This window comes from Ambystoma mexicanum, chromosome 4q (assembly GCF_040938575.1).
Source record: "Ambystoma mexicanum isolate Mex_15411 chromosome 4q, UKY_AmexF1_1, whole genome shotgun sequence".
NCBI classification, from domain to species: domain Eukaryota; kingdom Metazoa; phylum Chordata; class Amphibia; order Caudata; family Ambystomatidae; genus Ambystoma; species Ambystoma mexicanum.
The window spans coordinates 390,544,502-390,569,979 of NC_090928.1; the positions used below are offsets into that span (position 1 = coordinate 390,544,502).

Consider the following 25,478-nt stretch of genomic DNA (forward strand, 5'->3'; position numbering starts at 1 on the left):
AACTTAAACGCTTATGGGCTGATGACCTGGGGGTGGAAATGTCTGATCAATGCTGGAGTTGCATGTGTCTTTTAACTCCTGATTTAAATTAATCTAATTTAAAGTCCTACACAGATATCCTAATACTCCAATTAGATTGCACTGCATGTCACAGGACCACTCCTCCAGGTGCCCAAGGTGCGGGTATGAAAGTTCCACATACATACTTATGATTTGGTCCTGCCCACACCGGGCTCACTTCTGGGTAGAGGTATGCTCTACTATGTCTGCCGTCCTTGACTATACCATTACCCCATCCCTGTTGCAGTGTTTATTTCATTATTTTCACGGTCTAGGCCTAGACTCCAAGAATCTAGCAGGTGTCTGCATGCTCCTCGGTATGCGCTGTATTTTACTATGCTGGCTTCGACCCACAGCGCCCACGCACATGCAATGGCTCAGGGCGGTAACATAGGCCTCGGACACTGAGGAGGCCTGGTCCGAACAACAGCCACTGCAATACAAACCCAGGAATATATGGTCTGTTTCGTTCCTACATTGCCTCTATCTCTACAGACTCTGATGATGTATTCCCCGCACCCTCCTCTCCCACAGTTATCGCTACTTGATTCGACATTTTGGTCATGTTCTCACATGTATGACTGAGCACCGCGTGATCACTACTGTCATGCATGTATTCACTACCGTATCCTAACTATGTTTGATGTATTTGTGACCGTCAAGTATGTTGTACTGCTCGCTCTTCTTCTGTTCTGCCAAGCTAAATAAATAAAAGTTTAAAAATAAAAAATAAAAATAATCTGCCTGCGCATGATGATGCACACAGCACGGGAACCCTGAAAAATATAATAGTGCAATACTGGTTTGCCTTCACTGGAAAAATAAAGCATAATTTGTTACAAAAGATTAATTCTCAATTGCAACTTAATTTTCCATCTTTTCATACAAAACTAAAAACTACTGCTCTCTAAACATGATAAAGCTGTCATATTCACAAGATTTTCATGTGTAAAAAGGCCTTATACGACCTTTATCTGGAGGTCTAGTTGAAGCCGTGTTGGAACATTCAACATTGCTATGTTTACAAGGCTTTAAGGATGAAGTCAAGAAGAGAGTATGCAGATTTGTGGGAATTTCTGGGCAGCCGAATCATGGGGATGATAATTGGCGAATCAAAGCTTAATGCAACACTCTTAAGAACTTCTGTCTGTAATATATGAGGACACTTTTATGGACCTGTTAATAGTGGGCTAGGAATCTAAGGAGTACTGATCGTGCTTTGCCAGACACTTGCGGAGACAGTCTTGGTTGCTGAATGTCCTATTGTCTAATGGTAATGGTCGAGAAGGTGAGCTGTACTTGGCTGAATTACAATTTTGTTCTTTTAGTTGAACTCATAGTGCTAGTATGCCGAGCATGCTTGTGCCCACCACCGGTGAACTGATTTTCCAATATGATACTATTTTACAGTACTGTCTTAATTGCACTGGTTATGTTCTTGTGATTTATACCAAACACTGCTGCCATTTTCATGGTCTCCAAGCGGTCTGGGGGATCTGAAAAGGAAGGAGGGATGGGAGGGCTTAATTAGTGGGGTTCAGAAGGAGGAAGCGCAAGAGAGCTTTCATGTGCTGTACGTAGCTTCAGTTCGAAAAACCAGTCACTGTGTGCCAGTTTGTTTTTAGTTGTTAGACGTTATGTGGTGTTTGGTGTATGAGTGTGTATGGGGTGATTTGTGTGTAGTTGGTTTTAGTTTCTTGTTCGTTGTTGCGGGTGTGTGCAGTTTGTGTTGGTTTTATATTTTGCTGTGTTAGAGGTATGAGTGTGTTTTGTTCATGTTTGAGGGTCAGTATCTAAGATATTGGAGAGTTTTTAATGGGTTTAGTGGACATGTGCATCAAAAATGCAGCTAACTTCAGTACAGTGTCTTTACTCAGAAATGATTCTAACTTCAATGCAGCCGCTATACTCGGTGTCTGTCTGGACGTGATGGTACCAAGGAACGGACCTGCTAGCCTGCATTTCACCTACAAAGTAGTCACTACTACTCGCCACAGCCCATGCCCACTGTCACTAGAGTTCGAATGGCCAACCAACCTGGGAAGCCCCGGAAAGCTACCCTAGCACACAGACCACAAGCTCACACCCTCTAATGTTGATCAATACTTGCTGAGCAGTCTGCAGAGACTTCTCCTCTCATACAACAACCTTGATCCCCTGTTAATCACTGAAACATGGTTTACCCCATCCTCACCCCATTTACCCCCATGTATGACATCCTCCTACCCCAAGGCTACTTCATCCAATATGCTAATCAGCCACAAGGGGCAGGAGGTTAGTGATGTATTTGTAATACATTGACAATAAAGAAAGTGAAAAGAAAAAAAAGAGGATAGTTAAGTCTCTCCTAGTAGGTACCAACTGTGGATAAAGGTTGAGTAATCGAGTATTTCAAGCGGGGAAGCAGCAGGCAGGCAGGCACAGTGTTCCCCCTTGCCTACCAATTGGCATTGAAAGCGGGAAGACAAAAGTTACTTCTCCATAACAAACACTGAACACTGCTTGCAATCTAAAATCTGCCTTGCAGTCGCAGGAGACGCACTGAAACTAGAGTCCAGTGCATCCCAGTGAGCCACTCAGACACCAAGATACCACTGCAGTAAAAAAACAAGTAAATAAGTAAAACTCAAATTGAAAACAATATCATTTTTGGGGGAAACCATTTCCAGTTGAGTTTTTTCAGTCAATTCATTGTCACAATGAAGAACTGGTTTCCATGCGGTACTGCTGTAGAGCCCACATTGTAGTAATGAACAAGTTGAAACGGGGATGAATTCATTTTAAAGACTGTAGAATAATTAAAATGCATGTTTGTGCACACCATATTAAACTTTACTTTTTTAATTTTCCCTAGTCTTTGACTTTCATCAAGCAGCTGATGGGATCCAGGAACAGCAGAGGCAACAGCAAGAAGGAAAAAAGTATGTGATGAGCATCCTTTCATTCTCCTAATCCTGTATGCCCAAAAATGCATTGGTACTGTGGGTATTTGGGTTATAAAGTTTTAACTAGAAAACATTATTACCGGCTACAAAACGGTGCTTGCGAATTTATGTACAAAGTTAGAAGAAAAATGAATTCCAGAATTTGGAAACATCCAATGAGTCCTGCATCTCCACGAATCGCCATTACATTGTATGGTGAACCAGCCAATTATTCTCGGGCATCTGGGCATTTTGGAAGGAAGCCCATGTTAATGCTGCAACCCCTACTTCCTGGATATTTGTTTTCATTGTCTCACAGGTTCCCCTTGTTGAGTCTTTTTATGATTGTCAAAATTCCTCCACTACTTAAATTTCTTTTCCAGGGTTCCTGGCTACTGCTTCCGCCAATCGCCCTCACTTTAAACTGCCAACGTTTGGGAACAAAAAATTCAAATTCTTTTCAGTAGTGCATGGCTAACCTACAATTCTTGTGCTTCCATTGAGTTGTCCTTTCGATTTTCTTCCGAACAGGATCCATCTATACATGGATCTTTTCTATATCTGTGCTCTCCAGAATTTGTTGTTCTCAAGAAGGTGGCAAACACGAGTAGACCATGAGTGAACAGTGCAGGCGAGCAAAAGTACAGCATTCTTCTTGGCTTAAGAGCCTCTGCATACCTTTTTGAGAGAGCTTTCCGACCAGAAGGTTGGAACATTCATGCTTTCAAACAAAGGACAGGTGGCTGTCTTTGTCCAGGCTTTCAGTATGTGCATCCTAACTCAGCACTACCTCTCGCAACATCAATCAAAGCTTCCCCAACTCTATTCGATGAACTACCCAACTCAGAACGGTCATCCCATGTCTACATAACCCCAAAACCAATCTTCCCGCTTAACCATGATGATAAAAACTGTCATCTCCCCCGAGCGTCTTGCGCAAGCTCACCATTTACAGGCTTCCTCCTTCCGATTACCCCTTGAAGGTTTTAACCAGAGCCCCTTGCCTCTTTAAGTTGTGCGAGAGGTGGCAGTCCGCAAGTATGGCGATGCACCCATGTTGCGCGACAGATCCGAGTCAAGGTGCCAACTGTTGGAGTAATCAGACTCGCACCCTCATTTTCGGTGATGTTACAAAAAAAGTGATTTATTAATTGGCTTGTGCTCAGGTGGCCAGGGAAAGGGCCTCGCTTTTGGATCCCGACCCTATGGGTGGACAAGCGAGGGAGGATCAACTGGGTAGAGGGTCCTCAGGGAGTGGGGGAGAAGCGCCCAATGGTGAGACATGATAGCCCCCTTTTTCCGCAACCCATTTAACGTTGTAGTGATAAAAAGACTGCACCAAGGAAGATGAGGCAGACACGTAACTTTAACAATGTGCACCTACCACTCCCTGTGCCCTGTGAAGATAAAAGGTGGTGCAGACAGGCAGACTTGGAGCGAGCCCTGGGTACAAGAAGGAACAGCTCTTCCGAGGCAATGCGAACCAGGCTGTGGAAGGTGGAAGGCCAACAGGCTGATCGACAGTGGCTAGAATCAAGAGAAAGCCAGCCAAGATTTCCATGCCCGAGTGAGCGGAAGAAAGAAACATTCAAGTTGCCAGAAAGCGTCCCGCGTCCCTCCCGGGTAAACAGAAGAGTCGGGGAGGAGCACAAGCTGCAGGAAAGAGATGACAAAAAGAAATCCAGTTAACATAGCCAAAGAGTTATTGAGGCAAACAAAAGTCTGGTTGATGTTAAAGGGTAAATGACTGTTCTCCAGCATGGGGTCTGGCATGGATTCACATGCTCATGAATATTCCCCGTCGTCAGGCTGGGAATCCTCAGTAAAGAAAAATCAGTATCAGTTTCGTTTCTGATGTCTTTCGTAGTAGTAACCAATCACTGATTTCTGCGTCATACTGACCACAGCCAATGACTGCCATCTCCCTAAGCCCCGCCTCTGGCAGCAATCTTCAGATTTTTACCGCACGTTCAAGTGTTGGGATCCTCGTGCTATTGCTCTCGAGCTTTAGTGCTTTTTTCGCGCTTTTTCTTAGGAACATTTTCTCTTTTTCGGTCAAAAGAGCCTCAAGCTCCACCGTTTCTTTATCCGATCAACGGGGACCCGTGTCGGATTCTTCTACGCCCCTCAAGGGTGAAGATTTCGTCGAGCCACGCTTTTGGAGGACTCCAGAAGTTTCTCAGGCCCATCTCGATCATGGCCCAGGAGAAGGGAAGCTCGACGCCCGGAAAGCTGTTCAGGGTCTGCCCTGGATGCCAGCTTCAGAATGTCTTTAAGGAGGACGAACACTCCCTTTGCCTCTACTGCCTGCATGAGGACAAGACGCACGTGGAGAAGGACTGTGCGTTTTGCGGCAATATGTCGGAACGGACCATGAAGGACCGCCATCTGCGTCTCGCCAACTGGCTGGAAGGGAAGAGCCCGTCAGGCGAGAAGAAGAAGTCCGAGCGGTCTTCTAAGACCTTTGAGGGCGCCCCGGCGACGGGGGTCCAACAGAAGGCCAAGCACCGCGAGTCCGCTGGCACCGGGAGCGCCGAACGGTCGGGCTCTACGGGCGCCAGGCAGGGCGCATCCTCCCCGGCGCCATCAACCAGGAGCCAATGCTCTGGCTCGGGTAAGAGGAAGGCCGAGCACCCGGCGAAGCTCCTAGAGAGACCCCGGTCGAGCTCGAAGGCCCCATCGGAGGGTGAGCGAGGCGGCGACCCTCCCCCCAAGGAGAAGGCGGTGAGCGCACCTAAGGTGGTGAAAGCCTTCATCCACCCGGCCAAGGCCTCTATTGAGACAGTCGCAGCGGCCCTGGCTCAGCCTGTGGAGGCTACACCAGTGGTGGCGACCTCGGGGCCCAGAGTCTCCTTGCCACCGCAGAGGGAGTCCTCTTTCATGCCCATCGACAGGACCCCCGTGAAACCTCCGACGGAGAAGAAAAAGTGGGGGCAGGAGGTCGTCGTGGATTCGGCCTCAACCTCTGAGGAGGAGCTGATTGAAGTCTTAAGCCACGGCGTTGGCGTGGAAGAAGACCAGCCCGTCGAGAGGGACCCCGACGTAGGAGACGACGAGAACGTCGAGGGTGCCGACGGGGCTCCTGACAGCCCGTCGGAATCCCCTCAACCAGTGCCGCAAGACAATTCGGCGGCCATTTTGTTGGCTATACAGTCCTTATACTCGGAGATAAGGACAAGATTGCCTTTACCACCAACGGAGGAACCTCTCCCGACGGGGGACCCGGAGCCAGGCCCTTCTGGGAGCCCTCCTCCTAAGAGAAGAAGGATTCATCCTCCACCTCCTTTTCAACCATCGCGCCCTGCTCAGCCCTCCTCCCCGTCCACGAGCCGTGGGGATGATACGGGGACTGACACGGCCGCGACGGGCACAGACCACGAGGTTTACGACGAGGATCTCCCGTCGTCACCTCCTCCCCGGGCTTCCCCGCCCGACGAGATTGGATCGTTTCATGCCATGATCGCCAGGGTATCCGAGCTTTTCCAGCTCTGCCCGGAAGAGAAGAAGAAGGAAGGTTTCCTTTATCAACAGCGCGAGACCAAGAGGAAGACGGTCCTCGCTGTACCTCTACTGGACGATATCTGGGATGAGGGTCTCTCCCTCCTCAAGAACCCATCCACAACGCCGGCGAGAAGGGATTGGTACGAGAAGAAGTAGCGAGTCCCGGACGCGGCCCCCTTGTGCCTTCAGGCACAGCCGACCCCGGACTCGGTCGTCTCTGCAGCGGCCTCGTCAACCTCCCCGCCGAAATTGGACACGATGGGACGCAGAGTCATCTCACCGGCAGCGACAACGATTAAGACTGCCAACGCCTTGGCTATCGTAGCGCGCTACGACAGGGAGTTGTGGTACAAAATCGCCCCCCTGCTGGACTTCTTACCAGACGACAAGAGGGCGGAGGCCCTAGAGATCTTGCAGGAAGGAGAAGTGGCGTCGGACCACGCCATTACGATAGCGACGGACATCGCTGACACTGGATTTCGCCAGTTGGGCAACGGCGTGTGCCTTAGACGGCGTGGATGGCTCAAGGCAACTGACTTCCGTCAGGACGTGCAGACCAGAGTCTTGGACATGCCGTTCGACGGGAGCAACCTGTTTGGGAAAACAGTGGACGATTCCCTATAAGCCATCAAGACGGAGACGGCCCGGGCTCTTGGTGTTCTCCAGCAACGACGGCCACCCTTTCGGAGCGGCGGAGGCAAGCAGGGTGCCTCCAAACGTTCCGGCGGTGGATTTTCCACCCATCGTCAAGCGGCCCGTTCGTCGTCACAGGAAGCCTACAGGGGACGAGGCAAGTCGGGCGGACCCCGCCGTCGTCGCCAAGGAGGACAAGGCGGCAAAGCCTTGTCGAAGCAGACTGAACCGGCCGTGGGGTCGGGCCCCCACCGAAGCACCCCGGTGGGAGGCCGGCTGGCGAGCTTCGTCAGCGTGTGGGAGTCCATCTCCACCGACCGTTGGGTGCTGGACGCCCTGGCCCAGGGTCACGCGCTCGAGTTTCTAAAGAAGTGCCCGCTCGTCCCCCCCCGTGGCCAGGAAGGAACATCACGTCCCTCAACTTCTCTTGGAGGTAAAGGCGATGCTCAAGAAAGGCGCCATCGAGCTCGTCCCAAAGAGGCTTCGGGGCTCCGGAGTTTACTCAAGATACTTCCTCGTGAAGAAGAAGACGGGAGGATGGCGTCCATCCTGGACCTACGACGACTGAACAAATTCATCAAGGCACAGAAGTTCCGGATGGTCACCCTCCAGCACGTCCTGGGTCAACTGGAGCAGGGCGATTTCCTGTCGTCGTTGGATTTGGAGGATGCCTACTTCCATATCCCCATTCTAAAGGGACACCGAAAGTTTCTCAGATTCGTAGTCCAAGGGCGTCACTACCAGTTCAGAGCCCTTCCCTTCGGATTGAGGTCGGCACCCAGGGTGTTCACCAAGTGCCTCGCACCGGTGGCGGCGCAGCTGCGTCTGGAGGGGATCCACGTCTACCCCTACCTGGACGACTGGCTCATCCGAGCAAAGACAAAGGAGCTCGCCGCGGAGCACACGGCGAGGACCGTCCAACTACTCACGGACCTGGGATTTTCCTTAAACTATGCCAAGTCCCACCTGGTGCCCGCGCAAGATGCACTGTTTCTGGGAGCGAAGCTCGACACAGGGGCGCTTCTGGCCTCTCCGTCGGAGGAAAGGACGAGGGCCATCTTGGGCAAGGTGCAGCGGATGATGGTTGCGGATGCGGCCAGGGTGAGGTCCATCAAGTCCCTCCTCGGAATGATGTCTTCTTGCATTTATCTCATCCGCCTGTGCAGGCTTCGGATGCGCCCGTTACAGGAGTTCCTGGACGCTCGCTGAATCCAGACGACGGGCAGCTTCGAGGACAGGATCACACTCGACGAGAGCTTCCGATGAGCGATCCGGTGGTGGGGCACCCAGGCGCATCTGACGGCGGGCATGGACTTCCAGGCCCCGGGCCACCAGAAGACCGTGACCACGGATGCCTCCCTGGAAGGGTGGGGAGCGCACACCGGAAATCTGCACGCGAGGGGCCTTTGGCTGCCGACGGAGAAGTCCCTCCATATCAACGTCCTGGAACTCCGTGCAGTGTTTTGGGCCCTCAGGTCCTTCCTTCCGTCCCTCAAGGGCAAGGTGGTGAGGATCTTCACCGACAACACCACCACCATGTTCTACATCAGGAAGCAGGGCGGTACCAGATCCCCAGCCCTGTCCAAGGAGGCTCAGGATCTGTGGCATTGGGCCGTCGCCCAAGGGATGTTTCTGGTGCCGTTTCATCTGGCAGGGATAAAAAACACCATTGCCGACTCGCTCAGCAGAGAGCTGCGCTTGTGCCATGAGTGGGAACTACGACAGGATCTAGTGGACTGCCTCTTCCGACGGTGGGGCACACCCCAGATCGATCTGTTCGCGACGGCGACAAACTCCAAGTGCCGCAGTTTCGCCAGCAGGTTTCCCCAGCCGAGGAGCATGGGCGATGCTTTCTCGTTCCCCTGGGAGGGCCTGTTCCTATATGCGTTCCCTCCATTGCCGCTGCTGATCCGGCTCATCAACCAGCTCAAGAGGTCACGGTGCAGGATGATCCTCGTCGCACCTGTGTGGCTGAGGCAGATATGGTTCCTGGACCTTCTGGACTTGTCAGCGTCCCCGTCAATCAAGCTGCCAGTGGACGTGGATCTTCTCTCCAGGGAAGCAGGCGCCATCCTCCATCACGACCCGAAGTCGCTGAACTTGCAGGCCTGGCTCCTGCAGCGTTAGAGGTTGGGGGTTACGACATACCGGCCCACTGCAGAGAGGTTCTTGCAAAGCCCAGGGCGTCCTCAACTCTTAAATGCTACGGACACAAATGGAAGAGGTTCTCTGTCTGGTGCCACGCACAGAAGATTAACCCTCTACGGATTATGGCTCCTCAAGTACTGCCGTACCTGCTGACGCTGGCCAAGGCTGGACTGGTGCACGCTTCCATCAAGATTCATCTTGCTGCGATCTCCCGATACACCAGAACCACGGGACGGACGTCTTTGTGGTCTCATCTTCTGGTGAAAGAATTCATGAAGGGACCGTTCAGATCGTTCCCGCCGGTGAAGGCCCCGGCCCCGGCGTGGGAGCTCAACGTGGTGCTGACCAAGCTCATGGGACCTCCGTTCGAGCCTCTGCACTCGGCTCCGTTGAAGTTCTTGTCGTGGAAAACAGCGTTTCTTGTGGCCATCGCCTCCGCACGACGGGTGGCAGAGATCCAGGCCCTTTCCTGCAAGCCCCCTTACTTGACTTTTCACGACACGAGGGTAGTGCTCAGGACGCACCCCTCCTTCATGCCCAAGGTGCCGTCGGACTTCCACCTCAACAAACCCTTGGTGTTGCCTGTTTTCTTCCCGTCGCCTTCGTCGCCGGCTGAAAGGACTTTGCACTCGCTGGATGTGGCTAGAGCGCTGAAGTTCTACGTGGACCGCACAAAGAGTTTTCGGAAGACGTCACAACTTTTTGTGAACTTTGGACCTGTCAATCAGGGGAAGGCTCTCTCGAAGGCTTCCATTTCCAGATGGCTCTCCGGCTGTATCATGTACTGTCATCGGTTGGCAAACCGACCGCTGCCTGGCCGTCCGAGAGCCCATTCCACCAGAGCGATCGCAGCTACCACGGCGTTCCTATCTGGTGTGCCCTTGCTGGACATCTGCAGGGCTGCTACGTGGAGGTCGACGCACACCTTCACGAAATTCTACTGCGTCGATCGGGATTCCAGGGAGGAGTCCAGGGTCAGCCAAGCAGTGCTGCGCAACCTGTTCGCCTAAGGTGAGCCTGGTGAGAAGGTAAGAGATGCTTAATGTTGAGTTGTTGTATTGCTTAATGTGGAGCCTGTTGCCACCTCCCGTGGTTGTGCATGTGTGTACTGCTATGTATTGTTTTATTCATGAGCATGTGAATCCATGCCAGACCCCATGCTGGAGAAGGAACAAGTTACTTACCTGTAACTGTTGTTCTCCAGCATGGGTCTGGCATGGATTCACATGCGAACCCTCCCGCCTACCCCTCTGCGGCTCTTCACTTGGTCATACTGCCACTTCACGTGCTACCAAATCTGAAGATGGCTGCCAGAGGCGGGGCTTAGGGAGATGGCAGTCATTGGCTGTGGTCAGTATGACGCAGAGATCAGTGACTGGTTACTACTATGAAAGACAGATCAGAAACGAAACTGATACTGATTTTTCTTTACCGAGGATTCCCAGCCTGGCGACGGAGAATATTCATGAGCATGTGAATCCATGCCAGACCCATGCTGGAGAACAACAGTTACAGGTAAGTAACTTGTTCCTAACTGGAAAGTTGAAAGTTGCGAGTGTGCTGAGAAAACGTGAACAAAGAGTTCAATTGTTAAAAGACAAGGATACAAAGTAGCAGAGTAGTCCTGCGAGAGGAAGTCACACATTCGAAAGTCTATGTGAATTGTTTTGGGATTTTGAAAGATATTGCAAGCAGAGATCAAAGGAAGCTGCGCTATGGAAAGAAAGTTGAATGAAAGGAAAGTGACATTTGTGAACTGTGACGTATGCCAAGTGGGGAAACGTAAAATATAAGAACTGAGGAACATTTTTGAACTGTGAAATATGCCAAGGAGCAAAAGCAAAAAAAAATAGAACCGTGGAAAAAGTCCAGGAAGGCATGTAAAAGAACTGTGAATAAGAACTACAAATTGGTGTTGAATTCGAACTTTGAAACTAAGAGAACAAGAACTACAAATACCAAGAGGTATTGGTATTACCCATGAACTTTTGAAAAGGCAAAGAGGGCAGTTGAAAGAAAGGCAGAATCATACTTATCAAGAAGTATTGGTGCCACAAAATGCTGTTAATTGTGAAATGAAGAATTGTTGAGAGGTTGAAGTGGTCATGCAGAGTTCTATGTAAATTCCTTTCGAAAGTCTTTGGCAGAAAAAATGTCTAGGAGATAAAACGTGGGGAAGGAAAATCCCACGAAGGAGAGGCAGACACTAGCCCGGCAGAGGGAAGCCTGTGCAGAACTGTGATGAGAATATAGGAACTCTGGATTGATGACAATGCAACCCAAGTCTAAAGAAGTGATTGAACTATCAAAAATGTAAAGCCTAACATTGAACTGTTGAATTGTACCAGTAAGCGAAAGTGTGCAAGACTGAAAGCACTGTGCCATCCACCCATTCTTTGTTTTTTGAGAGACTCTCTAGACCCCGTGGGGTTGAACCTGGGGAAGGGAGTTGATGCTGAAGCCATTCTCACGTTTCCTTTTGAGACACTGTTTTTCCGTTTTGTATTCCCTTAACACATTTGTAATTCTAAGAAGGAGGGCAGGGTTAGGTTGTCTTAGTATAGGCCTTTTTATTTTGACCAGACCGACTTAGACATATTTGTTATTGTTTAATGGTCGAGATTACTCCCATTTTTGAGTTGGTGCAAGTTAGGAATTCCACCATCCCAAGCAAAAGTGTAAATAAAGGTTTTCAAAACTTGTATCCATTGTGTTTGTGTCTACTGCTCGATACCATGCCTTCCTCATAACTTTCATTACTATAACTTGTAAAGTAGAAACATCCACCACAAACTTGGGTTCACGAACGGGTCTATCGGCACACACACATGTAGGAGATGGGTAATTGAGGGGGGTATATACAACGCTGATATTATCACTGCTTTGTTTGTGATACTGTCCTTCTGTCCATTTCCATACAGCCTGTGAGCATTTCCATACACCCTGTGAGCAATCCTGGTGCTGTTAGATTCCTCACGCCATTTCGTTTGAGCCGCCTCATCGCTGTGTCTACTTGCCTATCACAGGGACCGTGCTCTCAGGAGGAAAGTCAACCTATTATAGGAGTCTTTGGACCACTGTTCTATGGTCCTTCATTCTCTTGGGAGATTGCTTTCAAAGGTTAAGCTTAAGTAATTTACACATAATATTTCCTGTGCCAATTCAATGCCTCTTAAATCCAAGTTATCACTGTTTTAAATTTAAAGTGACTGCTGACTTTCAATGGATATTCAATTTCTTTTTCATTTGAAAAGTCCATTCTTTAAAACTCGCTTGTGAGTTAGTGGTGTGCACACTACATCTTTTAGATATTAGCAATAGCGCCAAAGCTAACAAAATGGCAATCACCTTAAATTACCCTAATAGCAAATCTAGACAACCTAATAGGATTGCTTGAGCATTTCAAATGGTAGAGCATTGATTTGATTGTTGTTCAAAAAGTGCTCTGACACTCAACTTTCTGAGCTATTAACTTTTTTTAGAAGCCCTAAATGATATTTCAAAGTGAATATTTGTTTTATGATGTTCGTTTGGTGCCACATGACAGGGATTTCTATTACACAGCCTGCATACTAATTTGTAATCAGATTGTGTTTATGATTATGTTCAGCTGTTCTTCAGAAAGGTATTTTCGAATGTCTTGTCATTTTGGAGTGCCCATTTCTTGTTGTTTCCCCAGTAATCTAACCTCTCATGTGGCAGTTTCAAGTTTAAATTACAGTCACTATTTTCCTCAATGAACTGAACATGAAATGTGAGAGTTGTGACTAATATCAGAGCACCAATAAGTCCCTCTCAGTTCAAATAGTTTCCACCTGCACACAGTTATGTTTCCACAGAATGTCTAGCTTGGGTGTTGGGGGGGAAAAGGAGGATCGCAATGGCGTGGAAATCAAGGGAGTGCTCATGCATCGACAGGTGGTGGGGGGATCTGGAACATTTGTCCATGGCTGAAGGGTGTGATAAGAAACCATACAAATTGGAAAGGGAGAAAATCTTAAGACTGTGATGACCTGGAATACCCTGGTGCAGACATTGTTTAGCTCCCCAGATGATGAACCCACCTGAATTCTCGCAAAGAAGTAGCAAGATGGTAAGGATGGGGAGCGAGAATGGGCAGCTGCAAAGTAGGATGTAAGACCAGAGCAAGATGATTAACGAGAACTGGTGAAACTCCTGTGAAGTACAAGCTGTGGGCGCCGGTATTGTTTCTGTTGGTTTGGTTGTTGCGGTGGACAGGCTGGGAGACAGAGGGTGTGGGGGGGGCATCAATGAATGCAGAATGAAGATGCAGAGATTGTGATTGTATTTAGATGGAACAGGGGCAAATGTATAAATTATAATAAAAATACTTTCTTTTTTTTATAGGTTTCCACAGAATAGCCTCCACACCAAATAAAGAGTCTTGTATGTTTTCTGTTTTTTCAGCCTGGGGACCACTAAAAAAGGTATTGGACCAGTATATTCTTCAAAAGCTGCTCGAAGTGGCCTTAGGATGTGCGACTTGGTTTCTGACTTCGACGAATTCTCAGATAGGTACTTGTTATGTGAAAGTGCCGATAAACATTGCATATGCCTGAACCTACTCCACCACACATGACATGGACACAGCTGTTGTCCTTTATTTGTTTAGGCCGTAAACTCTCATCAGGGCATGTAGGACAGATGTAATGCATATGTTTGGTAAGAGGAGACTTGGCTTGTGTTTTATTTTGAACAACATAAGCGTGAACGGGCAAGTACACGATTTCAACCTTATAAATTAAGACATATACAGAAAACACTAATTTATAATATTTCAGCAGATTTATACTTGACGGTTCAGTTAATTGCAGATGAAAGGAATAGTCAAGTGTGCCGCAATTATTGGACGGATTCCAGAAGAAGGGATTTATCTTGCTCTGAGAACTTGTTGCTTACTGGTATGCCCAATTCAGAAAAAGCACACTGATATTTTTATTAGGCTATCACAGCATGCCCCAACTTTTAACTAGCTTACTAACAGACTATTGTTAAAACCTACTGCTACAGAGATATGTACACCTTTAAAAAAAAAAACATTTTGAGAGCATTTGCATTTTTAGTGCAAAAACATATTTTAAACACTACTTCAAGTTCTGTAGGTAGTGTTACGATTAAAAGGATAGACCCTGACCTTGGCATCCTCTAATTCCAAGCAAAGCACTTATTGAGTAATTGTGATAGACAAGAATAGATTTGCAATGTTCATTATTTAAAATGCAGACACTGTGAAATCCTGCCAAATCTGGGAAAGCGCTGGACTATTTATTTACGACAGAATCGCTGGCGAAGGATGGAGTCCCTTATTTTCTGCAACAGAGGGCAGCCTATTTTAATTTTGCTTAAATATCCCTGATTAAAGATAACAAGATGTACACTACTTAGTGGACCTACAGTTTTCTGAATCAAAACAGCATGGTTGTAAAAGAGTCCGTAATGGATAAAACATCAGCACATGATCTCCCTCCTTATTCCGAATAAGATTGAAATTGTATGCACCTAACCCCCAAAACCTCATTTTAGCTCCTACAGTTTAATTCCTTCTACTCAGCTAGTAAGACATCATTAAACATTTGATGGGGACAGCGCTGAACAAACTCCTCAGCATCATTAATGCCTCTTTCACTGAAGGGTAATTCCAAGACACCCTCAAGACTTGTATCATATGACCACTTTTGAAAAAACTGACCCAGATGTCATGGCCAAAAACATGCTAATTATATGACCCCCCTGTTTATTGGCAAAATCTTTGCAAAAGTGGTTGCTACACAACTATGCACCAGAATCGAACAACTACACCTCTTAACGACTGTCAGTTAGGGTTCCGCCCCAAGTGTAGAATCAAGACTGCCACCATCTAAGTGGTGGATGATGCCCTCCAAATTATGTATAAGGGTGACTCAAGTCTCCTTGTCCTCCTTGATTTCTCGATTGCCTTCGACACAGTCGACAACTGCACCGACCTCTCCCTCCTCACTGACAGGATGGATTCTCTGGCACTGTCTTGAATTGGTTTACAACACCTTCCTCAATCCCAAGGGTACAATGTAAAGGAATATGGAAATGTTGTCTTCAATAAAATACCTTCCTCTATAACAGCTAATTCTCATAGCCCATCTCTTAATAACTTTAAGGGAATTCAATCTACCCTTGAAAGTAACTTAAATGTTGAAAAAATGAACTATGTTGAAGGAAACTATAAGTCCCAGAATTCCAGGAGTACAGAGACGAGGAAGAGGGCTGAAGAGGCATGTAGTTGTAATAGTCAGGTAATTAAGTCGAACAGCCATTGTATTAGTCAGGCAATTAGGTCTAAGATCTGTGAGAACCTGATGGACCTCACTTGTAGACCCCAGGGATCCTTTATTCAGGTGGCCAGGGTAGGGCCATCGCACTTGGATCCTGACTTGGATCCTGACCCTAGGGGTGGATGAGCGAGGGAGGATCATCTGGGGAAGGAACGCCCTCGGGCGAGACATGGTATCCCACCCTTTCTGACACACCCCTACCCGACATCCCCTCAGCTTTTATGGGATACTGCCACCAAAGTTCCTCCTACCCCAGCATTTTCCCTTAAAGAAAAGGAGAAAAAAGCTGGGGAAATGAAAACCGCCCCTAAATACAGATGCAATCGTTCTCTCCCTCCTTAAAAACACAAGGATATGATATAAACATGGGAGGACCTTTTTCCCTATAACCTTACATCTCCCCCCTTTTTCTGGTGATAATCTATCCAACTTTCCTTCCCTTTCTATGGGGCACTACAACTCCCACAATTCCAGTTCCCTACTAGACTGCCAGAGAACTGAAGCGAGAAAGAGGAGGACTGAGGCTGGAAAGATTACCAACCATTCAGTACAATGCCTGTGTCCCACTAATGAGGTCAGGCAGGGTCAGGCACTCGGCCACAATAACACCCACTTGCAACCCATTACCAATCTCCCTAGTTATAAAAGGAGTGGCCAGAAACCACAAAAAGAAGAACTGGGGAAACATTGTGGTGCAGGAGAGGTGAAGAGCAAGGCTGGGTACCAGAGAGAATGTTTCTTCCACGACTGAGACAAACAAGGCAACACGAGGGGAGAGGCCAAGGGGCTGTTCGAGAAAGCAGGCACTCGTGAGAAGGCCAGACAGGAGTTCCCTGTGGTTGTAAAGCTGCGAGAGTTCAAAGGAGAAGGCTGTGCGAAAGAGAAACAAGCTTCTGTTGGGAGCCAAAGGTTGCCCTGGTCCCCTCCCGGATAACAGCTGCGTTGGAAGAAAAAGAAAGGCTGTGCAAGGAGCCTTGGAAGCTACATGCAAGGCACAAACCAGAAGTGAGAAAAACATCATCCAGTGAGGTAATGACAAAAGTCTGGTTGATTGTGGCGTGGCTTGGAGTGCTGGCCATGCAGATGCTTCACTGAGAGCTCTGTGTAGGCTGCAGGTCGAAAACGGGTTATAAACTAACTGGAGCCATAGAAGCGACCTAGGTTCAATGTCAGTGGAAGTGGAATGCTTGAGGAACATGTCGTTGGACAGGTAGGGGGGGGGGAATCAGCACCCACAAGTGCCGTCAGACCCGTGAGAAATGTGTGCTCTCCCCCACCAGCAGCCCGCAAGATGGCAGCCGCCACATAAGGCGCTAAGGAAAGCAGGGTCCAGATCTCCTGCAAGCCCACCTGAATCTAAGCCCATTTTTTGAATGCCACAGCTTGAAAAAAGGAATGCGTTGTCCTTCTTATGCGGTGCCCTCTGTGCGCCGCTGATTACTGGTTCCCATGTATATAGCGGTTCATAGTGATAATACCGAATTCAAAAATCTCGAAAACAAAAATCTCGAATACAAAAGGCCGAAAAAAAAAATATCGAATTTTTTTTCAATGTGTTTTTTTCCAAAATGGGGGGGTTCCCCCCCCCCCAACCCCCCTTTTTTTCATTTTTTTTTTATTTTCCCCCTTTTTTTTACTTACCTGACCCCAAAAACATATATAAATAAATATATAAAAATTCGATATTTTTTTTTTTCGAGATTTTTGTTTCGGGCTTTTTGTCATTCGAGATTTTGTATTCGAGATTTTGACTGACCACCGTATATAGCCTAGTTTCATGGGGTTCTAGCTGGTACAGCTGTGTCTGTACTTCTTGGGAGCTGTACTGCATCCGCTGTAGTGTTTAATGCACAGAGGTCACCGCATAAGAAGGACAACGCATTCCTTTTTTCAGCCTGTGGCATTCAAGAAATGGGCTCAGATTCACTATCTACGAGGCAACATAAATGACACACCATAGCCTCCCCCACCAGTCCTGAAGACGGCACTAGAACATCCATTCGAACAGTTCTTGCTAGAAACACCAAAAGTGTCGACCAGATAGATTTTTGGCTATGGTAACCAGACTCTAAGTCACCACCATTACTAAATTCTTACTGTACAAAGACTCTATTACAAATTGTTATGATATGAATGTTTAATATGATAAAATTTGTAACAATATGCATAATTGATGTGGTTAAACATGGCTACACATGTATAATGGTCTGAGTAGATTTTTAAGAAATATTTGAAAATAAAAATGTCATGTATGTAAATGAAATATTGGTGCTCTCTAACTCTTACACAGACATGGTCTGTGAGCTTGTGCTGTGAAAAACTATCAGCCAGTGCTAAACAGGTGGGGTAGCCTAAGTTCTTGCTATATATACTGTTCGACACTCTCATGACCTAGGCCCCCCAGATCAAAAAAGAGGGTCCCACACACCCCATATATATTCAACACCACAGCTTTGTTATACATAAATAATTGTTTGTCATTTTCACTTATATCTGCCAGTCTTGTATTCCTCTATTCGGGTTATGGCCAGTGGTGATTCCTTGCATCACTGGGACGAGGAAAGGTGGTGCGGGACACCTGGTAGTCAATTCACCAAGTGATTCTTTATTTACTGTTGCACAGCCTAAGTACACTCTCCTGCCCAGGCCTATGTAGCTTGCTCGTTATTGATAAACCTAGCTCACAACCCTGTTAATTGTTCTTTTATTCACCAGAGGTACAATCTATTAGCCTTCATATATTGAAAACATTGTTTCCCACTTTCCCCATGCAGTATTTTTGCAAGGGTCCTCGTCGCACGGTTTGCCTCTCAGGTTATCCATAGCTCTCAGGAATGTGTATTTCTCTTTATGTACACAGTTTCTCTCTTATGCTTTCCTGTTTCTTACTGTGTTTCTGGCAGAGTTGCAGTATGCCACCTAGGGTGCCAGGGTAGGTTCTGTACCTTCCGGCACTCCTCCTCGGCTCTCTGCTGCCACTGGTTCCTTGTTTGTTGGTGGGTCTACCTCGCGTATGGATGCTGGTCCGCTACAAGGCCAGTGTCGGTAACATTGATGCTCACTGGCTGTTTTCTGACATGGACCGGAGAAGTTTTGACCCTCCGGGCTCCTCCTTCGATCTCCTAATCTCGCCGTACCTTTCCTTTGGGCTTGTTGATTGATTTGATTTATTTATAAACAATGGTATCGGAGAATGAGCACCCATGTAGAATTGGAGAAAAAAAAGCTTCTTCCCAGCTTCCCGTCTCTTCCTGGTTTATTAGAACAGTCATGCACTGCTGTTAGGAAAGGAAGAAGGCGATGGAAATGGCAGGGGAAATGTGCACAAAATACACAGTAAACAACCTTGAATATAACAACGTGCATTCAATACCTAAGACTCGTGTATACCACTATATGAAAAGGAATGTAGGGTAAGCACTTAGAACCTCCTTATGACTGAAAGGAAAGTCGGCAACTCCTTACCCCCTATGCTATTACAGATACTGACAGCGCTAAGCCCACGTAGAGGGCAAGCAGGGACAGAATCTGTAAGCTGACACTCTAGACGGTACTGTATAAAGAATTTGGAAACAGTACTCACAAGGACCGGAATGACCACATGAATGCCAGTACTCACGAAGACCGGAAAGACCACTTGGATGTCCGTATTCACGAGGACCGGAAAGACCACTCAAAAAGTCAGTACTAACCCACAACCCTGTAAATCAAACAAGAACCCAGAAGGCAGTAAAGGCAAAGAGTGAGGATGACTAAATACCTAAACCCAAGTCAAGAGGCAAGAAGGAATAGTACAGTGTGGAAAACAAAAGATAATCACTCAGGAGCTAGTTACAACAGCTTCCCACACCTAATAATAAAATAGGAAATAAATGTAAAAGTGTAAAGGAAAACATGGCATGGATCCCAATAGAAGGCAAGGATCAGGAGCAGTGAAAACAATATCAAAAGGGAAACTTTCCCACCCAACCAAGGTGAGAAGGCAGGAAACTAAACCTGTAAAGGAAAGATTAATGCAACAAGTCTTTCAGTAGCAAAGGACAATTTCTAGGAAACAGTGAACACAGGCAATTGGGATACAGCAAAAGGAAAGCTCAGAGAAAGGCTGCCTGCAGACAGAGAAAGGGAGAAAGGGATTTCCAAAAGGCAGAAATCAATTAGGCATACAAATACGAATTCCAGGACAAGGAACAAGAAACACTAACTAGAAACTGGGCACAAAAACTAGGAACCAGGAACAAGGGACCAGTCACGACAGGAACGCTGCAACAATGACCAGCGCTGGACTGAAGCAAACTGAGGCTTTTAAAGCTGCTTAACGAGCACACCCCTCAGGCGTGTCGCCTGCTGCACCTGCAGCCACAGGTGTTGCCTATCCTCCACCCAGCCTTGTCCTGCAAGGGAGGAGGTGAGGCAGTGAGCCAGGCATTCTGGGAAGCATAGTCATTTGATTAAAGTAGCAGTAGCATGCTGGCTGCCAAAAACCTGGAATGGATCCGGAATGGAAGTAATTTGGGAAATAGGGTTTTAGCGCTCCCAATTCATCAGGACACTGTAGCATAAGGTTCGGAGGAAATGTCCAGTAGGGAAGAAACCCCAAAACATGCCCCCAAGTGGCGGGAACGGGAGCGAAGGGAGCGAGCCGTGACACTATACCCCCTCCCACGGCCGACTCCAGGCGGCCGTTACTCGCACAAAACATCTTCTTTCCATGACAGGAGCGCTTTGTCTTCAGAAATGGCACTGACGGAAACGATGACCCACGGGCAGAAGCAGAAGGACTGGAATGAATAGAATCAGGCCGTAGTCTATAAGAGCCATAGGCGGGTTTTCGGTGAGGAAGAGACTCATGGGTCGAAGAAAGGCATGAAGGACTTGCAGGACCCGAAGCAGAGTTGGAAGGTCCGGGAAGCTTAGTCACTGGAAGAGGATATGCATACATCTTTGAGGAGAGAGGCAGGCTGGTGCTACATGCCTTAGACAATGGTAGAAGTTCTGTTAACCTCACTGCCGAGAGTGGACACACAGGAGGTGAGGAAACAGCAGGTTTCAGGAAATGTTTATGTTCGGAAGAGGAAGGTGGCGGCTGAGGTAGAGGTTCGGATACTCTGTCATCCATCTGGGTAAAGGTTTGTGGTTGAAAGTGACAAAGATTCGCCTGCATAAGTTCCATGCCTTGGAGGTCTGGAGATCCAATGGGTTGTACGAGGCTGGCACTCCCGTTGATAGTCAAGTAGCCAGTCAAGTAGCCACCTTGTTGCACGTGGGATACAACCGCAGGAATGTTTGGCATACTGATAGGAGTGTTAGACACAGTACTCGGAACATCAGGCATACTAGCAGCGGGAGCAAAAACAGGCACATCTTGAACTGCAGCAGACATTCCCCTCCTTTGGCTACTAGCACCCAACTGGCGCTGCAGCTGGAAGGCCGTGCCCGTCCCTTCCCTCAGGCTCATGTGGGATCCGGCAACAAAAGGGTTGTCAAGCGGTTGATCCAAACCGGAGTCCAAACGCGGACCGTCCAGCCCGCTAACCTGGTCGGCTACTCGTTCGGTGACTGGGCCGTGGCGGATGGCATCCGTTTCTCTCTCGTAATACTCCAGGCAAGTCCAGCGGCCTCGCATGTAAGGCCCTCCCGAGTCGTGAGCCGGCTTGATGTTTTTGAAGAGAGAGCTGGCAGAAGTCTCAGGCTCAGATGTTGCATATTCGGGAGGCGCTGATGCTACAGTCAAGTAGTTGGGATAATTGTTTTGTGTACAAGGCAGACATTCTGGTGATCCCCCTGAAGCATAAGAAGGGCAAGATGGACGTTCATCAGTAAATGGTTGGGATTCAGGAGGAATCTCTGGAGCAGACGAATATGCAGCAGGATCTGACAGTGTGGACAGGTACACCTCCGATATTGGCAGTGAGGCTGAGCAGGATACAGGTCTCTCATGAACTGAAGCCAAACTAGCAGTAGGCTCTGGGACCGAAGACATAAACTTAGAATGTACTACCGGAGGCTCCATGGCTGAAGGATAATCTGCTGGATGAGTCACTGTAGCCGAAGACAGACATGCCAGAGGAAATTCTGAGGCTGAGGGCATGCAAGCTGGAGCCGTCTTGTTAGCCGAAGACAAACTTGTCAAGGTCTTTGGCTCTGACTGCGTACATGGTGAAGGCTCTTGGGTGACTGGCAAACATAGCACTCTTTTATTGATCGAAGATACGTGTGCCAACGATGACTGCAGAGCTGTGGACAGGATTATTGAAGAGTCAATGGTAGTAGGAGGACAGTCTGAAGTCCCAGAAGTCGACAGACACACTTGTGGTTCAGGAATGGAAAGCCCCTTTAAGGCAGTTGACCCCTTGGCACCAGTAACCAAAGTCTGAGCTGTACCCCTGCCGTCCCTCTCCTTAGTGGATGACACAGAGTCTCTTCCTTTGTAGAAGTCAAAATCAACCAGAGGAATCACCATAGTAAAGTCTCTGTTAATCAGGATTTCGTCAATTGACCATTCCTCTGTCTTAGCTTCTGAAAGTGGCTGATTAACACTCAACAGTTCAGGGATCGCCTGCCGGGTTCTTGGTTCAGTAATCTGTGGAATGAGTCCATCAAAACATGAATTCTGCACTGTCTTTGACTGCTCGTAGTGACCGAAATTGGCAGAAGGAAGAGCGAACACAGAGGTAGCATCGTTTTCCACATCAGCTTGAATGTCTACTTCAGTCTCAGCAGCTAGATCAAGGGCAGAACCTAAGCCTACAGTTGTGACTGATTCTGTGTATGCCACCATTGTGGATTGTGTTTGGAAATCAGAAGCATGTATGTGTTCAAGCTCAGAGTTATGACAAACTGCTACACAGGAAGCCTCAGGTAAAGGAGTGGCTTGTGAATCTTCAGCTAACAGCAATTCCTGACAAACGGTAGGACAGTTGTCAGAACCTGTGCCCTGAATAAGCGCTGTGCTTGAAAAAAGACTTTCACTCCCAATAGATCTTACATATTGACAAGTATCATGATTTACAAAAGTCTCCGCACTCAGGGACTGAACAGTATTCACTTCATCAACGGATAAAGTTGGAGGTGTATTCAGAAAAGACTGTAACATCTTATTATCCTCTTTTAAGGAAATGTATTCTTGTTTTAACTCCTCAAATTCTGCTTTTAGCATGTCCCGCATTAACTGTACATCCCTATCAGTAGGCACAGGGGAAGGCATGGTGGCATCAGGGCTGGATCCTGCCCTAGCCATCTGGAAGTGCACTGATTGTATATTGTCATCTACTGCTTGCAGGTCTTGTGATCTATACTCTCTCTTACCGACGTGGTCTGTGTTTCTTTTAAGCAGACTATTGGCATCAGACCCCTTGGCATTAGAGACCACAGTAAGAACCTGTGCAGAGGAGTAAGCTGTAGACTGAGGGCAGAAAACAGAAGATATGCAAGGAACACCTCCATCCTTCATGCTTGAATCATGAAACTGTTCAATCTGAGGTAAAGCACAACCGGAGTCATGGGGTTCAATAACAGAGGTACTTGTGTGTATAAATTCTGGCAGTGTGTTGTTTTCCACTGCTAAGGCTTGTGCGGACATAAACTCTGGATCAAAATTAAAGACAGAGCTAGGATCAGGCAATGTAGGATGGGCCACCCAGTGGGTAAAATACTTTGCACGTAAATACCCATTCGTGTCAAGAAGTTCATTTAAGTCAGGAGTAGAGATTCGATTTTCACGGGTAATTGTAAGGGAAGCTTTCTGTATAAGCTTGTTAGAGGCCTTGCTGCCTTTCCTTCGTAATCTGGCCATGTTCAAACGGGAACAATGGCTGGTCATTCTGTTAGGAAAGGAAGAAGGCGATGGATATGGCAGGGGAAATGTGCACAAAATACACAGTAAACAACCTTGAATATAACAACGTGCATTCAATACCTAAGACTCGTGTATACCACTATATGAAAAGGAATGTAGGGTAAGCACTTAGAACCTCCTTATGACTGAAAGGAAAGTCGGCAACTCCTTACCCCCTATGCTATTACAGATACTGACAGCGCTAAGCCCACGTAGAGGGCAAGCAGGGACAGAATCTGTAAGCTGACACTCTAGACGGTACTGTATAAAGAATTTGGAAACAGTACTCACAAGGACCGGAATGACCACATGAATGCCAGTACTCACGAAGACCGGAAAGACCACTTGGATGTCCGTATTCACGAGGACCGGAAAGACCACTCAAAAAGTCAGTACTAACCCACAACCCTGTAAATCAAACAAGAACCCAGAAGGCAGTAAAGGCAAAGAGTGAGGATGACTAAATACCTAAACCCAAGTCAAGAGACAAGAAGGAATAGTACAGTGTGGAAAACAAAAGATAATCACTCAGGAGCTAGTTACAACAGCTTCCCACACCTAATAATAAAATAGGAAATAAATGTAAAAGTGTAAAGGAAAACATGGCATGGATCCCAATAGAAGGCAAGGATCAGGAGCAGTGAAAACGATATCAAAAGGGAAACTTTCCCACCCAACCAAGGTGAGAAGGCAGGAAACTAAACCTGTAAAGGAAAGATTAATGCAACAAGTCTTTCAGTAGCAAAGGACAATTTCTAGGAAACAGTGAACACAGGCAATTGGGATACAGCAAAAGGAAAGCTCAGAGAAAGGCTGCCTGCAGACAGAGAAAGGGAGAAAGGGATTTCCAAAAGGCAGAAATCAATTAGGCATACAAATACGAATTCCAGGACAAGGAACAAGAAACACTAACTAGAAACTGGGCACAAAAACTAGGAACCAGGAACAAGGGACCAGTCACGACAGGAACGCTGCAACAATGACCAGCGCTGGACTGAAGCAAACTGAGGCTTTTAAAGCTGCTTAACGAGCACACCCCTCAGGCGTGTCGCCTGCTGCACCTGCAGCCACAGGTGTTGCCTATCCTCCACCCAGCCTTGTCCTGCAAGGGAGGAGGTGAGGCAGTGAGCCAGGCATTCTGGGAAGCATAGTCATTTGATTAAAGTAGCAGTAGCATGCTGGCTGCCAAAAACCTGGAATGGATCCGGAATGGAAGTAATTTGGGAAATAGGGTTTTAGCGCTCCCAATTCATCAGGACACTGTAGCATAAGGTTCGGAGGAAATGTCCAGTAGGGAAGAAACCCCAAAACATGCCCCCAAGTGGCGGGAACGGGAGCGAAGGGAGCGAGCCGTGACAACTGCAAGGTCTGCTCGTCACCGCTATCTCGGACCTTCCGGCTTCCAGCACTTCCTTGACCTTCACCATTACGTCCGCTCCAAGTTCCTTATTTCAAACTACCACCACAACTGCAGTTACTGCTATGACCACTTCTACTGCGACTGCTACTTAGTCTGCTACTACAACACCAACTGTTTGGTCCCTCTTTTCCTTTACTCAGGGAACCATCTTCCAACACAAAAGGAGGACTAGCTTGTTGGCTACAGCTCTGTGCCTCCTTCTGTGGCCCCCTCATCCCACTACCATGTGCATCCATGGCACACCTGGTTAGTTTTCCTTCTGTTACTATTCTTATGTTACTCAAGTATGACAATTGGCATGGTCTGCAATGGTTTAAAGTTTGAAAAATGGAAAAGACCCTTTTGCCAGGTTGGACTTTGACCACTGGGCGAGAGTTTATTTCCAGGAGTAAAAGGACGTGATCCTCTGATCCGTCACACTTCCAATGGTGAGTCGGTAAGGGGTCTGCTTTTATCCCCTTCAGAATCAGTGAATGAACACAGCTCCCAATCACACACCATGAATCATACTAACAGATGCTGGTCATACAATGGCAGACCATCCCTTAAAGCACTTCAATGCTTTCTTGAAAGATCTCCCACACAAAGGAATGACTGTACCCTATCCTAAAAAAGCAACTGCATAT

The 25,478-nt window shown here is 47.5% G+C and overlaps 1 protein-coding gene across 1 annotated transcript in view; it reads left to right on the forward strand.

The window, feature by feature from the left end:
- The window catches only part of ADSS2 (adenylosuccinate synthase 2), an 888,588-nt gene that overhangs the window by 562,399 nt on the left and 300,711 nt on the right, over positions 1–25,478 (forward strand). Inside the window, exons 5-6 of the mRNA XM_069607967.1 lie at positions 2,915–2,981; positions 13,695–13,802. Coding sequence (XP_069464068.1) covers positions 2,915–2,981; positions 13,695–13,802 — 175 coding nt within the window. The remainder of the gene's footprint in view (positions 1–2,914; positions 2,982–13,694; positions 13,803–25,478) is intronic.